Here is a 16177-nt window from a genome sequence, read left to right on the forward strand (position 1 = left end):
TTTTATATATCATCGATTTAAATTGTTATATGTCGGTTTAAATCGGTATATGTCGATTTAAACTGGTATAAGTCGAATTAAATTGGTATATGTCGATTTAAATTGACATATACCGATTTATTTTACTTATCATCGATTTAAATTGGTATATGTCGATTTAAATCGATGATATGTCGAATTAAACTGGTATATGTCGATTTTAATCGGTAGAAGTCAATTTAAGCCGCTGGAAACTGGTATAAGTCGAAGGAAATTGGTATATGTCGAATTAAATCGGTATTAGTCGATCTCCCACGATCATTGAGACTGATTGCCCGCCATAAAGGTCGTCGTGGATGCAGTCCTCTTCCTTGATATTGTCATTGCCTTGCATTAAGAGGGTTCGAATGTGACCTTCCATTATCTGCCCAGGCTTTCATCCTGTCCAGATCTCTATTTAAACTAGATGTCACATCCTTCGATCATTTGACTGGGAGAACTAATATGGTGCGTAGAGTGTCAGGATAATCATGATCAGTACAGTTCATTCTAACTAACAGCAACCAGGTCATTGATAACATTAGAGAACAACAGTGGACCGCGTATTGAGCCTTGTGATACGCCGGAGGCATTGATGGAGGACTAGATGCCTCCAGGCTGATGATTCACCAGACAGGACTATACTTGAATGGATCTGTAATAGATAAATAACCCTGCATCCATGCATGCAGGTTGATTTAAATAGCTTTGCAGCCATGTATGCTTGCAGTTTACCAGAAACTCCTTAAAAGTTGAGTTTCGCTAGGAGCCCTTGGTGCCAACTTGGTCAATGACACCGTTGATGTCTAAAGCCACTACACATACTCGGGGGGGGGGGGGGGGTAGGAGCCGTGGGCAATGGGGGCACGTTCTAAAGCCGTTTATAAAGCCTTTACAAGTTCTACAAAATAGAATCCTTAAAACGATCACGCTCAACCACTGACGTTTTCCTACATGTACTCTGCAAGATGTTCATATTTTCAAAATGAGTACTTTTGCTTACAAATACGTTAACAATGCACTGCGTCGTGTCTTTCGAAATATTGTAAACCCAAGATTTGGGTCAGATATTCCAACATCACGAGAACAAATGTACTATTCTTTTCCCCTAGACACCGCTCTAAACATGGAAAGTGTCTGCTAAACAATTACTGTTATCAAATATGGAATAATCCCCCATCTGGTATTAGACATTCGAATCATGTGCTTCATTTAGGTATCAACTAAAGAGTTATCTAACTTCAAGTACCGTGATTGATATTATTGTCAATTTTGTTTGGTACATTTTGTTTTTCTTTCTTACTTTGTTCTGTTATTTTCTTTCTTTTTCTTTAGGGTTACTAGCTTTGATAAAGTATGCTTCTTTTTAGTATCCTGTATATACCATTACTGCACTGTTTTTGTATGTCTATGTATATGCGAAATATATTAACTGAACTGAACGTGCCCCCACTTATTTTCCAACTTATATAGCAAATGTGATCTACTGGCAAATAAAATGTGCCCCTTTGATGAAGAACTGTCTTGTGGATATCTTAAACCTTGGTTAATTTTAATATTTTATTTTAATTATTTATTTTTAGTCTGTACATGCTAAGGACTTAACCAAGGTTGTTAAAGACTTGTTCAAGGAATGAACACAGGAGGAATTTTTGGGAAAGTTCTAAATATGGATGGACAGAAGTACAGATGTAGGTTGATAGAGTCACGTGCACCATTATAACATTGATACTAACACATCATGATATGACCGGTGTGTGTCGGTTTATAGCATAACGCGGTGGTTGTGGAATGAGAAAGTGCCCTGATGTTGTGCCCCCCCCCCTTTTTTTGGAAGCTAACTACCCCCTGCACGTACTGTTTGGTATTTGTCCAGTAAGTAGTATCAATTCTGAGACAGGATAGTGAGAAGATCTGCAGTGCTATGACTTGGTGGAAAATCAAACTGTTTGCTGGATATTACTAGGTTGTAGATTGCAGTTATTTGTTGACTACTGCAGCCTCCATGACTCTTGCTGACGAGGCTGAGTAGAGAAATGGAGACGGGATGGTGGCAAGATTTAACAGGACGCTGGAGGCGATGCTGTCTGAGGTCGTAAGCGAGAATCAAAAAGACTGGGATTCCTGGCTTCCCTTTATTATGATGACATACAGATCAGCCGAGCACGAGAGTACAGGGTATTTCCCCGCTGAACTTTTGCTAGGGTGACATGTCATACTACCGTTACAATTTCACTTTCCGAAGACACCTGATGAGACGACAAAATCGCTTAACCAGTACGTCCAGGAACTCGAACGGCGATTGAGGCCAGTACATAGAAATAAAGTCTTTGGGACAGTATACATGAAAATGCAAGGAAACATCTCAAGATGGCGAGTGACAAACAGAAGAGATTACATGACAGGAGAGCCTTTTGTCATACCTATCAGGACGGAGATCTGATATGGCTCCTAAATACTAGCAGGAAGAAAGGCATATCCCCTAAAGTGCAGAGACCCTGGGTAGGACCAGGAAAGTACTCAAGCAACCACTGACGTACTCTATCGTGTTAAGCTGGGGCCAAGAATGCGACCAAAAGTGGTACATCACGACCGATTGAAAGCTTATACGGGTGACGATCCCCCTCTATGGATCCTAAAACGAGAGCCGGAGATGGAAACCAAGATAGTCTCCACAATGTCAAGGTTATCCTAATGTTCTTTTATTTCTTTTTCTTTTTCAGAAAATGGAAAAAGATAAGTTCGAGGTTCAGTACTATTGTACAGGTTGCAGTAAGAAGTTCTCAAAGAGGGTCGACCTTTAAACCATTACAAGGAGAAGCACGAGAGACCTCGACGACAGTTCTATTGCCAGCATTGTGATTATTCTTCTGACAGGAGATTCGACATCACACGTCACACTGCCAGCCGACACACCGAGAATGCCAAACCGAAAGATCCTTGCACTGTTACCACCGAAACTTGCGAAGTGGAACCGAGACATGGATCAAGAAAACGGAAAGCAACGGCTTTAAGACACCTCCGAAGGTTAAGAGGAGGGAAAATTCATGGACATCACTGGATTCCCTACTTGGATCTCCGGTCAATGACATTGGTGGACCGAATGACGGGAAGGACAAGAGGGAGGGCAAAGATCGCCCGTATGGCAAGCCGTTTTAACATTTACCTCGCAATTCGACTTAGGTGGAATACATTCTACTTAAGTGGAATACATTCTACTTAAGTGAAATGGAATTCCACTTAAGTGAAATGTATTCCACTTAAGTGGAATTCAATTTCACTTAAGTGGAATTCAATTTCACTTAAGTAGAAATGGACATTTCTATTTCACTTAAGTGGAAATGAATTCCACTTAAGTGGAATTGCATTCCACTTAAGTGGAATTGTATTTCACTTAAGTGGAATACATTTCCACTTAAGTGGAATTGTATTCCACTTAAGCTAAATAGCCCATCTATTCCACTTAAGTGGAATACAATTCCACTTAAGTGGAATGCATTTCCACTTAAGTGAAATACAATTCCACTTAAGTGGAATGCATTTCCACTTAAGTGGAATTGTATTCCACTTAAGTGGAATACAATTTCACTTAAGTGGAATAACATCTTTTGGGCGTCAATTTCACTTAAGTGGAATTCTATTCTGCTTAAGTAAAATACAATTCCATTTAAGTGGAAATGTTGATATGTGGCTTACATATAAATACAATTTAGGGTATTGTTCGTCGTAACGCATTCAATTGCTCATCACATATGATGATTTAGTCGATCCTCGTTGCACGTGTACATCATGGCTACGGCTTATCATTCACATCTAACATTGCTGGAATGCGATCAAATAATTGTTGTTGTTAGAGACACAATTCGAAGTGTTGTTTCCTCACTTGCACAGGGGAACAATCAGTATGATGCACAACAGAGGCGACTTACATCTTGTTTAGGTAATATAGGCAGAATTCGTAGCTTTTTAGATAGTGAAACTTTTGACGAAATAAAAGATTCCATCCAAAACCCCAAATCCACAAAAAGTAAAACGTTTTCTTGCCCTTGTCAATGCGTTTTCGGCTGTGGCTCCAACCACTTATAATGTATTTGCCATGGCTTTATTTTGGTAATGGTATTCGTCAGGTACCAGGTCAGGTACGTACGTACACACCTTGCACGGATGTTAAGTGCTAGCTGGATCCCGATGGACAGCCGATATTCATTGTGCACATATCGACACCACGTACGTACGTACACGTATCGCGGCAAGTTGTTTATAATGGCGCGCAAAGGCATGGGCAAAGTTTGGCGGTAAATGTACTAGCCAATCACATTCCACTTAAGTGGAATAGACTAGCCAATCACATTCCACTTAAGTGAAATAGACTATCCAATCACATTTCACTTAAGTGGAATGCATTTCCACTTAAGTGGAATTGTATTCCACTTAAGTGAAATAGACAGGACATTCCACTTAAGTGGAATTGTATTCCACTTAAGTAGAATACAATTCCACTTAAGTGAAATGCATTTCCACTTAAGTGGAATACAATTCCACTTAAGTGGAATGCAATTCCACTTAAGTGAAATAGAATTTAGCTTAAGTAAAATGCAGTGACAAGTTGATGAATTCAGCTTAAGTAAAATACAATAAAGCTTAAGTGGAATGGTATTCCACTTAAGTGAAATAGAATTCCACTTAAGTGAAATAGAATTCCACTTAAGTTAAATAGTATTCTGCTTAAGTGAAATTGAATTCCACTTAAGTGAAATGTATTCGACTTAAGTCGAATTGCGAGGTAAATGTTAAAACGGCTTTCCATACGCCCGTCCCCTCCGCCTACACCACGAACGACAACGGCGAGGAGAAACAATTGCCAGAAAACTTCCCCGTTCTCACCAACCCACTGGCCAAACAGTCAAACCGGCAACCCCCTTGATCGGCTCTGTCCATTATAGGAGAGGATAAAGTTGAAGTGGAACACGATAGCAAGTTGGAACAAAGGGTGACCACTAACGTATTCCCAGATGGACGAATCAATGTCGTGGTTGAAAGATTCCAGAGGAACGACGCGTGGAACCGAGCCAGTTGTATATATAATTTTGTAAATATGTTTGTAATGTAAAGTATGTTAATATTTCTGTGTTATTGTTTTAAGATAACGAGAGTGGTAGCCGTGTTATTCTAACGTAGGAGAATTTGTTTAAAGTAATAGTAAGTTTGAAGTAAGTAAATGTGAGGACGCAATAGGAACTAAGGTGGCAGGTGTGTAACTGAACTTGCGTAGTATTTAAGCTTTGAAAGCTATTCTTTAAGCTGTATTAACTGTTTAAGTAATGTTATAATTCTTTGCTGGGAAATCCCCGTTATCCTCCTAAGTTGTATACTATGACGTAAGCAATCGTGCACCTGGCCTCTCGGTCTCCGGAAGTCTGGTGACTGCAACTCTGAGGCGGTGTTCTTTGAAGTAGAACATTCTAACGCGCGTAAACTTAAGCCATTATTCAGGCTAGTATACAAGGAACTGATGGTACGTGCAGCGTGGGACTCTTTGACAAAATCTCTCAAGACGTCTACGTACGGTACGTTATCATATCATTTCAAGGGCGTAGGAACCGGGGGGCTAGGGGGGCGCCAGCCTCCCAGTTAAAAATGTGGAGGGGCGGAAGTATCATTCCGCCCCCCCCCCCCCCCCGCTTCGCAAGTCAGAAAACCCCTTTTTCATTTCCAAATGAGAAAAAAATCTCATTTGGAGCACCAAATTGCATCTAAGGCCTGGTGAAAATACAAAATTAAGTTTTCAAAATGGAGTGGGTGTTGAAGTGTGCTATATTGCACCAAATTGCATCTGAGGCTACCTGGAAATGCAAATGGGACACCCCCTCCCCTTAGACCCCTCCCCCCTTAGACCCCTCCCCCAGGCCGGCCATCAGTCTTCAGCCCCCCTCCCCCCACTCAAAAGTACCTTCCTACGCCACTGTATCATTTACTATTATCAAAATTAGTAGGTTTCTAATACCACAGCACCGTGTATGACTGTTCGTAGATATTGTAAGCGCTCAGAATATTATTGGATACATTTGTGGGTTGTATTAATTGTTAGCAAACTGCGCTATTGCACCGAGGGAGATTACGCCCAGTTATTTAGGAGTAACGTTATTGACCGATTGTAAATGTAAATGTAAATAAAATCTTATATAGCACACTACGCGCGATGCATTTGTGCGCTTTACAATCAAGAAAATACAATGCCATAAAACAATAAAAAGAAAAAAACAGTAAATACATATAACCATCTACAGAAAAATACAAATATAAATATTGTTATCATTTTTCGTTATTTAGTAGCGCTCTGAACTGCGTGACACTGTGTGTACTTTAGAAGAGATCAGTGTTCTGATGTGATTGGATATATTTCAGTTAATCCGTAATTAGGAACATTAGTGAATATCCTAGGTCAGCTATCAGAAAGATACGTTACTGTCATTTAGTCCATCGGTTGGTTCTCATTATATTTACATCGGTTTAACGGCATTGCAGACACTGTTAAGTTAACTCTGTAGCGTTGAATTTGTTTTCATATTTAGACGCTGCGTTTGGCGTTCCGTCTATCGCCGCGTTATACGTTGTGTTAAACGCTGCGTGTGGCGCCGCGTTGGACGTTGCGTTTGACGCTGCGTTGGGCGTTTGCGTTTAGTGCCGCGTTGTACGTTGCGTTATGCACTGCGTTGGGCGCCGCGTTGCACGTTGCTTTATACGCTGTGTGTGGCGCCGCGTTGGACGCCGCATTGGGCGTTGCGTTTAGTGCCGTGTTCTACGCTGCGTTTAGACGCCGCGTTAACATTTACGTTCTGCGTAACGCAAGGACAAGTGTAAGAACATTTAATGAACCAAGTAAGCAGACGGAGGTCTGAATAAACGGTACCACTGTGCCACGGGCACTTTAATATCTTCTCCATTGTCATCTTTATGTCAAGACTTTTTTGCCAACCCCATCTTTAAAGACTGCCCCACCAGACAGGGAAGTGACGTTACGCTACTTTAAGAGCTTGTGTTTAACCTTAGGCTTAAATGTTATGTTTGTAATAGACAATGGTGTCCTCCTTTTAGTTTGCTAAATCCGATTACAAAATAGGCCTATAGCCTTTTTCAACATCCTTGTCATTTCATATAACATATATTTCACCTGATATTGTTTTCCATGGGATCATTAGCTAAGAATCAAAGTTGAAAGAAAATCCGATAATGTATTTAAGCATTATTATCCTATTTCTACACCCAGTTCAAAACTGAATGTAATTTAAAATAGAAAATATCCTGCAGTCGTACATCCTTACAATATCACAGTTGTATGCTTAAAGTTCACTTTTTGGAGAAAAACGTTGTAACAATTTGAAATGATTATATATCAAAACAGACGTCGAAATGTAATGATCATTTCAAAATATATATTGAACGGTCTTTTTCAACATCATCAATATTGCCACAAATATGCTAGAAAGTGAAAGCTTAGAAATGGTCACTCGTTTTGTACCGGATGGGTAGGCAAGCAATTGTAGTTTTCTACATACACGGTCGCTCGTTTTCGTCGTTTGTACATAATGCTCTATTAGAAATTGAAGGACGCCCTCAAATTTGATAAATACGGCCTCGAAACTCACGCCACCAATTCCACCTCTTAACTTTCTCAAGCTGAAACGAGACTTGCTCGAGCCGCTAAAATTTACTGCACGCTTGCTTCTATCATTGCATGAAACTTTCGATACGGCGGATCACCTCGTTTTGTTTAATTCTTATATTTCTACCACAGCTAGCACATCTCTAAAAAATATTGTAGGCCTTATAGTAGCCATGCGCGTATCAAATTTTTGGATGGTTCACTCACAAACTGTGTACAGAATTAAGTGCATATGAAGAAGTAAAAATTGAAAATAAAAATTAGAATGCTACGCGTCCGTGCGGTATCGATCCGAGTCGATAAATGATCGATCGATGCACATGTGGGAATGTTTTGCCTGATGAAATTTTTGAAAACACGTACGCATACGTATTAGGTTAAATGAGATTCAAGTTATTCTTCATTCTGCGGAATGGGAAGCAAATAACGGAGTATATCATTAGGCTTACGAACTCTGCCGATTGCTGGAACGTCCTATGAAACCTAACAGGCGCTAATTATAATAAAATAAAGACCCTTTAGGGTAGTTTATGTAGTTTCATAACACGTTCGTACGATAGGCCACATAGTGGTATCGTATAGAAGAAACTGATTGTTTCAAGATATTCTTATTACAGTTTTTCTAACATATGTCACTTTTGTTTTGTTTGATAATTTCCTTCTTTTATGCCTTTTGATTTTATGGCCCCTATCGAACCCACCCATATGGCCCAGTCATTGAATTCTATATATAGATAAACTCTATGCCCTTGAACTACTTCAGGACAATGACCATGCGAGCGATACGACGGTTTTTTTGTTGAAAGAAACTAGTCATGCATGAACGGCCTGGTCTTCTGCCAATCGCACAATCTTATGCACGAGAGATGTACCACCATACATGCTGCCATACCAGATAACGAAAATATTTGTTAACAAACAGTATCGTTTTACAGTTGTTATTGAAGGTTTCGACTTATTTTCTAGTAGTAGAAGTAGGCTCAACTTTCAATATTTGGCGGTGGGCAACACTCACCAAGGCCAGTGAATAGGCTAAGTGGAAAACCATACGTTTAGTTATTATTTTTACACCGCGATAACCTATGGTGACCGCCAGTAACAAAGTCCACTCCCAGTACACACACGAAAAGCCTAAGTTAGGCCTACTTCAATTGGTCGACTAAAGTTCGGAACTGTTGCCTGCGACCGAGTCGGAATTTTATTTAAAGATGACAGAGCAGTATGGAGCAGTGTGCTTGGTTTTACAACTTTGTGAGTATAGCTAACGTGATTTTGCAACGTTTTCTATATAAGTTACATACAAAGGTGGCTGCTAACCCTAATTAACTCGGTTTTCAAACAGCACTGTTGACACATGTTCATTCTTCTTAGTTCATCTGTTTTCAGCCTACATTCTACTTTATGTGATATATGGTAGGCTTTCTATGCAGTAGCTTTTTATTGTACCAGGGAGTTGCTACTCCATTACGCAGCTCCCTGGTTGTAATGAATTGATATCCTGATAAGTCGAATATGCTCCATGTATCACAGTTCACGGAAAATATGTAAGTGAGTTAGTCATTATAAATGTTTCACATCATGAATAAATTCCTGAAATAACTTGTATAAGGACCCAACTGCTAACTGAAGAAACCTGGGAATAGTGTGAAGAGAGGCTGAGAGGAGGGGTATGTGGGACGGGGCAGTGATACAAGGTAACATAATTATGTTAGTGGAACTTTGTGTACAGGCTGTCTAGTCAGTTGTCAACATTGACACCAAACTTAACTATTTTAGGAAGTTGTCTTGTGGCTGTTACAGATCATATCATATTTTTATGTATAAACCCTTTAGGTACATGCCATCAAAATGATAAAATATGTGCCCACAATTTAATCAGGAATTGCTCAAATATATTTCATTTTTCAATTATTCACCATTATTTCGACATACCGCAGAAATTGTCCAATTGATTACTCATCGAAATTAGACAAACTAACATTATTAACAATTAAACGACGGTTTACGACATATTACTCTGTGCGTGTATGAAATTCTCTTACCACTTTTAAAACTGCTTTGAAAAATTATTATTTTAGACTCACTTTCACTGTGTAATTGAATGTGTTTTAACTTGTAATATGCATAAATACTACGTTTGGAACTATTAACTAATTAATTTGTAACATTTAAACAATTTTTTTTTTTACTACGTTTAGTGTTCTATTTATTATCGTTTAGTATTGGGTGTTTATTACTATCTGTTTTAGGCTTTTACAATAATTGTCTTACTGTACTATACTTTCTCATACTTATTTATATTTAAACATTGACTATGATTTAATCTTTTTTGTATTCTTTTTTTTAAAACTATTTTACTATTTACTTACTTCTGAATATGTTTTGTACTATGCGTTTAGGTTTTTTTCTTATTATCAGTTAGCACAGGTGTTTTTTATAGTGTTGCTTTAGGCCTATTTACATTTAATGCCTTATTGGTTCTATATTTAATATTTAGTTTTTTTTTACTATTTCTTTTTAGGTTTTACATTTGTAAAGCACTTTGAGCAGCTTTGCTGATTATGCGCTTTATAAATATTACCAAGTTACTATTATTATCATTACATCTAGATACTCACTTGCATTGTCCACTGCATGGACAATTTCAGAATGCAGTGATTCCTCGGAGCGGGAGGATGAGGCTGCCGACAGCCAAAACCAATCGTCACCTCTCCTCATTCGTCCCACAGTGCATCAGAATCCATAATCAAAATTACAATCGCTAGTGTTCTTGCCCTCTGGTTACACCTTCACTGTTTTTGTCATACTTAGTCTTGCATTGTTGGACTTTGTAATTTTATTGTCTTATTGTTTTATGTGAGTCATTTTCCATGTGCTGTATTTTAATGTTATATCCATCTTATTCTGTACATCGAGCATTTAATTACCCGAAATGGGTTTAATAAAGTGAATCTTATCTTATCTTGCCATTTGCTTCACATTTCAACAATTTTCTGCAAAATCAACTTTAACTCACTCAATAAGGAATTTGCAAATTTAAATATTGTAGAAAATCTGTTAAATTGATGACATATTTATTTGATCAATTTGACATTTTGACCTAAAATAGTGAATAACATACTATCATACTGTATGTGAGCAATGCAAAATTTTCTTTCAAATTTTATAATTGTAGCATCCTTAAGATCATTTAAGCATTTTCAATTAACTCACTAATTTATGTTAAATGTTACTTTTATCATTTTGCAGCAAAATGTTATTGGGAAATAATTTACACTTTGTATATAAGATGAAAGAATAAGCTCCATACAGAAATGAAGCTGATTATTTTTGTTACACTCTATGTCAGCAATGGGAATGGTAGGCCTATTAATACTTGATCATATCTGTGTCTCTCTCTCAATTTATTTGTTTGTTTTTTTTTTGGCCGAAGGTTTCTGTTTAGTGAATTGCCAGTACTATGGTAGAGAGATTGGGGATTTCATGCCAAATAATGCTGCTCAAACAGAAATATTAGGGACCATCTATGCTGTGGATAACTTTCAAATTTTCATCAAGAGTTTCACCTTTGATGGTAACAGTAATGGAAGAGGTAAGTTTTCTTGTATAGACCTGCAAATTTGGATTATTTTTGTTGTTGTAATTCCATTCGGTCCAGAGACTTCAAACATCAGTGGGTGCAGGTGGAACTTCTCTTAGTACACGTTTCCTTATCTTTTTAACTTCCAACCTAATCAATTTGTGACATTAGTCAGGTAGTCAGTATATAGGCCCCAAATTATAGCATGCTATAGTCAGTGGCGTCGCCTAGTGCCCCCCGAGTGCCCCCCCATCTGAGATTTGGGTTGGTAAAAAAAAATATATATATTTTGTTATATTCAACGCCCATCATCTGAGTTGGTTTTTCATAAGGACAAAGAAGCACAGTAATTCGTATTTTCTTCAAATGAGTTGTGAAAAAATGAAAAAGTTTATCCTTGACCGTCGGGTATCGAAGTCGTAACCCGGTGTCGATATTTACATTGAATGTGTCAGCCAATAGCGATGCTGGAACCTGTTACATCTTAATAGATAATGGGAGAAAACGAGAAGGACAAGAAAGGAGTCGGGGGTCATGCACACATTAATTCAACAAATGTAGGTTCTATTGATAGGGTTAGACATAATATCAACAGCATGTGGTTCATATCCTCTGCAAAATTCTGTGCATTGTTAAAATCATTACCTCAAAAATAGCAATTTCTGGAGATACCTTCAGATCGAATTTAGCATCAAATGTGGCAGCATTTTGCATCTAGCCCATCCTCCGTATGCGAAAATTTTCCAAAGGGGAGGGGGAACCCCATCCCCTTAGACCCCTCCCCCAGGACGGCGATCCGTATCCACCTAAGTGCCTCCCATCAAATGCTGGTGTCCCCCCTGTGCCCCCCAGACTGAAAAGTCTGGTGATGCCACTGGCTAGAGTATATTTGCTAGCAGTTTTCAAAAAGTACTTTCCTGGAGGTCTTTATACTCTCCAAATTGTTCTTAGACATTTTTAAGGAACACACAAGATGACTGAATGTCCCAGTGGGGAAAATTTCCTCAAAGGTTGTAAAAACACAGTTTAAGAATTTTGACCAAAAGGACCATTTTTGAATATCTAGCATATTTTGTGCCAATACAGCATATCTTTTTACGGCCCCAAACATTGGCTGTTCCCTTGCATCCCTACACTTCCTTGGTAGAAAGTTCACCATTTAACTCCAATGTCTTCTATGAAATATGATAGTCTCAAAGTCACATATTATATCCTTGACAATGAGAAGTCAAGCAAATTCTCTCTCTGAAAAGGCCTAAAATTTAAAAGGTACAAAAATATGCTAGAAATATGCATCATACTGCTCCCATCCCGTGCCACATACCGACACCATATTAGACGTTAATTAACATAGCTCAGATGCCCTGGATTTACATTGTTAGTACAAATATTTGTTACAAAATTTTGATTACTTTTCTTCATAAATACAGTGACGTACACAGTAAGAGAGATATACAGTAAGTTTTGTTCCTCAGGATTATTGTTCTTAAGTTGACCTCACAATATAAGGAGATTTGGAAGATTATCACAAAAAGGACTATTTTGACCCATGGGATGACTATGCAATATTAAAGGAATGGCAGTTTAAAGATCTGCTTTGTTGGCTCTAATTATAGCACGCTATAGCTAGGAAAGTTTTTTGATTATGTAATCGACCTGCCACGGTCGTATTAACTCAAACTCATATATAATGGGACAGCTAGCTGCAGTTCTGGTTCTTCTCACAAACATGATCTACAGTGCAACTTGAAGCCAAAAATAAATTCAAGCAACTTTAACAGAAATCTATCACAAACATTTGAACATTTATAACAAATTGAACAATTCCAAACTTTTACCAAGTACTTGATCAATGTTGGATCTTAAATGTCCCTGTTGATTCTCTACATCAATTCAACTTTAGGGAATCATTTATCCAGTATTCGCATCACAAAATGCATCACAAAACGGTCAAAATTGCTATACATACAGATGTTAAGATGTACATAGCAGGTTTCAATGCAGCAACTGTAATAATATTCAAATGAGAGAAGAAACAAATCAGTGCCTTTGAAAATGCTAACACAAAATTATGAACACTTAATTAAATTCCCTGATTCCTGGAAGTAGTCCATGATTGTTAATTTGATCAGTTGACAAGTTACACAATTGATGAAAAGGTGACTCAGAATTTGGAATTCATATTATATTTCCTTTTGTTCACAGAGCTGTTGTTATACATCTGATATTGACTATATGATCAAGTTGAACACACGTACAGAGATGCCAACCAGTACGATTTTATCGTATTTAGTACTATAAAACAAGTGAAATACGATACCTCGATATTGCCTCTTGAAAATATGATTTTTCATCTTTCCAAAAAAAAAAAAAAAAAATATTAATATTTTTTAAAGGAAGCAAAATCGCATAGAAACATGTACAAGTAATCCCCCAAACCCCGACAAACACGTTGAACAACGAGCCTACATGGGCCGGAAATACGCGGAATCGGCTGCTTTACAATTTGCTCATTAAATGTCAATGAAAAAGCAAACATTTTACTTCTCAGTTCTTACCAGTAAAACATTTTTCTGACATTTTACTGGCCCGGGGCCAACAGGCCAGTGGTATAAGTGTCGAGTTTTTGTGAAAATCTGATTTTTCTCTCCAAAATCTGATTTTTTAGGATATTCAGTCTGTTTTTTTGGTGTCAAGAGGTTGGCATCTCTGCACTTATATCATAAATCTCACAAAACTCTGTTTTGTACATCGATCATGCTTTGTCAGTGCTCAGTTGATTTTGATGTGTCATTACGATAGGTCTACTGAGCTACTAACAGTTACCTTCTGATTGATGTAGGTTTTTATCACTTGCTGTTTGTATTTTAAATTCAACATGTACATATATGACTTTACCAAGAAGCATGATTAAATGTAGGCCTATCGGTCATGTCTTTTTGCACGATATAGATGCTCGTTTTCTTGCCGGTAGTTCGGACGAACCAGATGGTACAGGATTCCTTTTATCTGATGAGAGGGGACAGTGAGTGAATGGTGTTGACTGGTGTTTTTGACTGGTGGTGGTGCTTGGTGATGGTGTAAAACCCTAGTGACCATGAGGACAGCCCTTCTTTCTTTAGTATCATGAAACATTGACTGCCAGGGTTAGTCGGTGGCATTAATTAACAAGACCTTCTTCGGGCTGCCAAAGTATATATGCTTATCCACAGTGTACAGCTTGTCTTTGAACCAAAATTATACCAAATATTTTTTAAAAAGAAGTAAATTATTTGGGCTTGCAAAAAAAGAATCGACTTACAGTGCAACTGAGGTTGTACTCTTACTCTGCAAACGCATACTAAACCAAATTAGAAAACCAGATCTTTAAATTCATGCTGCATAGCAAGATTCTGATTTGGAAAAACTTGATCTGAAAGACATTGAGAGTGCAGGACACATTTATCGCACAACAAAAGTAAAACATTTCTTCAATGTTTTTTATCACATATCGCATGAAGTGTGAACAGTCTCGCATAACTACACAGTTCCAATTCTTTTTTTTAGCATCCTATCATGTCGTATCGTACGTATTACGCGATTGGGGCTTTAAACAGACAAATTTTGCCAGAATCTCAGACTTCATGCATCATTGATGAATTCATCACTGGTCAGATTTTTTATAATCACATGAACTTGTAGATCAACCTTTCTCAGGAAATACATGGTAGCATCTATAGATAACCTCATGAATGTATCAGAGTGATCATGAAATATCATATTGGTATCATTAAATACTAACTCTTCATTTATCTATACAATCAGCATATATCAGCATATATGAGGCATATAAGGGCTCGCTACATTGCTCATGTGGGAACAGGGACAATTTGTAAGGTTTCCAATTCAGGACCTGGGGCTACTTTCTTTTCGGGGAAGTGGCCCCTTGTTCACAGTCTGTCTGGTTCATATGGATCACAGTTGGGTCACTTGGCAGGTTTCAAATCTATCAAATTCTTCAAATTGATGAAAAAGAGAAAAGACCTGTTGGGTGGTTGGGATGGGGGCATTTGGCCCTATATTCACTGTTTTTCCCACCGTAGCAATAACAATGGTGGTTGAAGTGTCTTTCCTTGTCATCATGCCACCTGAGAAATGCACAAGGATATTTTTCCCACCTTAGGGAAAGTTTTCCTTTAAGTTTGAACCTATAAAACAACTTCACAGTCCTGATGACATTTGATAGATGAAATACTGCTGATATGATATATTCTTTTTTAAATCAAACGGTCTGAATTGATCCAATGATTGTTGATTCATATCTCGGTTAAAAGTTAAATGAACCACCACCATATGTGCTAATTGAATTTCAACATTCCCCTCAGCAATCATGCCACCTCAACTATCCAAAAATAAATGTCTATAGGCAGACATTAGTTTTGCTACTGTACAGTAAGCCTGTAGTGCAAAAACTAAACAAACAACTGAATATCAAGTGAAAAAGGTCAAATGCATTCACGTCACCAAAACAAGCAATTCAAACCTGTTGGTATTTCAACATTCCTATTATCATGAATAATGCAATAATAGATTTTTCCTTTTCAATATTTTCCAAAGTAAAACTTCAACGGCTGAGTTAGGGAGTGCATGTATATATAGTTGTTGCTATGTGTGATGTCAGCACTAAAATATTTTGAATTCGGGGGCTTGTGATAATCACTTAAGATTGTTACTATGGAAGTTAATCAATCTACTTAATTTGTTCCTCAGCATACATTTGATCCTCTTGAATCAAATATAATTTTTTAATGTACAGTTTAGGGAATTTATCAGGCACTTAAAATACAGCATTGTCAAAAATGAATACATAATAATCCTGGAAATTATTTTTACACAAATGCAAAGACCTTTATCAATTTTGGATTTTGCAAAATTTT

General features: G+C 37.7%; 1 protein-coding gene across 1 annotated transcript in view; it reads left to right on the forward strand.

The window, feature by feature from the left end:
- The first annotated feature begins 8514 nt into the window (after nt 1–8514).
- The window catches only part of LOC139961023 (uncharacterized), a 55958-nt gene continuing 48295 nt past the window's right edge, over nt 8515–16177 (forward strand). The window contains exons 1-3 of the mRNA XM_071959829.1: nt 8515–8932; nt 11115–11273; nt 14214–14286. Of these exons, the coding sequence (XP_071815930.1) occupies nt 8890–8932; nt 11115–11273; nt 14214–14286 (275 nt within the window). The 5' untranslated portion in view covers nt 8515–8889. The remainder of the gene's footprint in view (nt 8933–11114; nt 11274–14213; nt 14287–16177) is intronic.

Source organism: Apostichopus japonicus, chromosome 3 (genome assembly GCF_037975245.1).
Source record: "Apostichopus japonicus isolate 1M-3 chromosome 3, ASM3797524v1, whole genome shotgun sequence".
NCBI lineage: Eukaryota > Metazoa > Echinodermata > Holothuroidea > Aspidochirotida > Stichopodidae > Apostichopus > Apostichopus japonicus.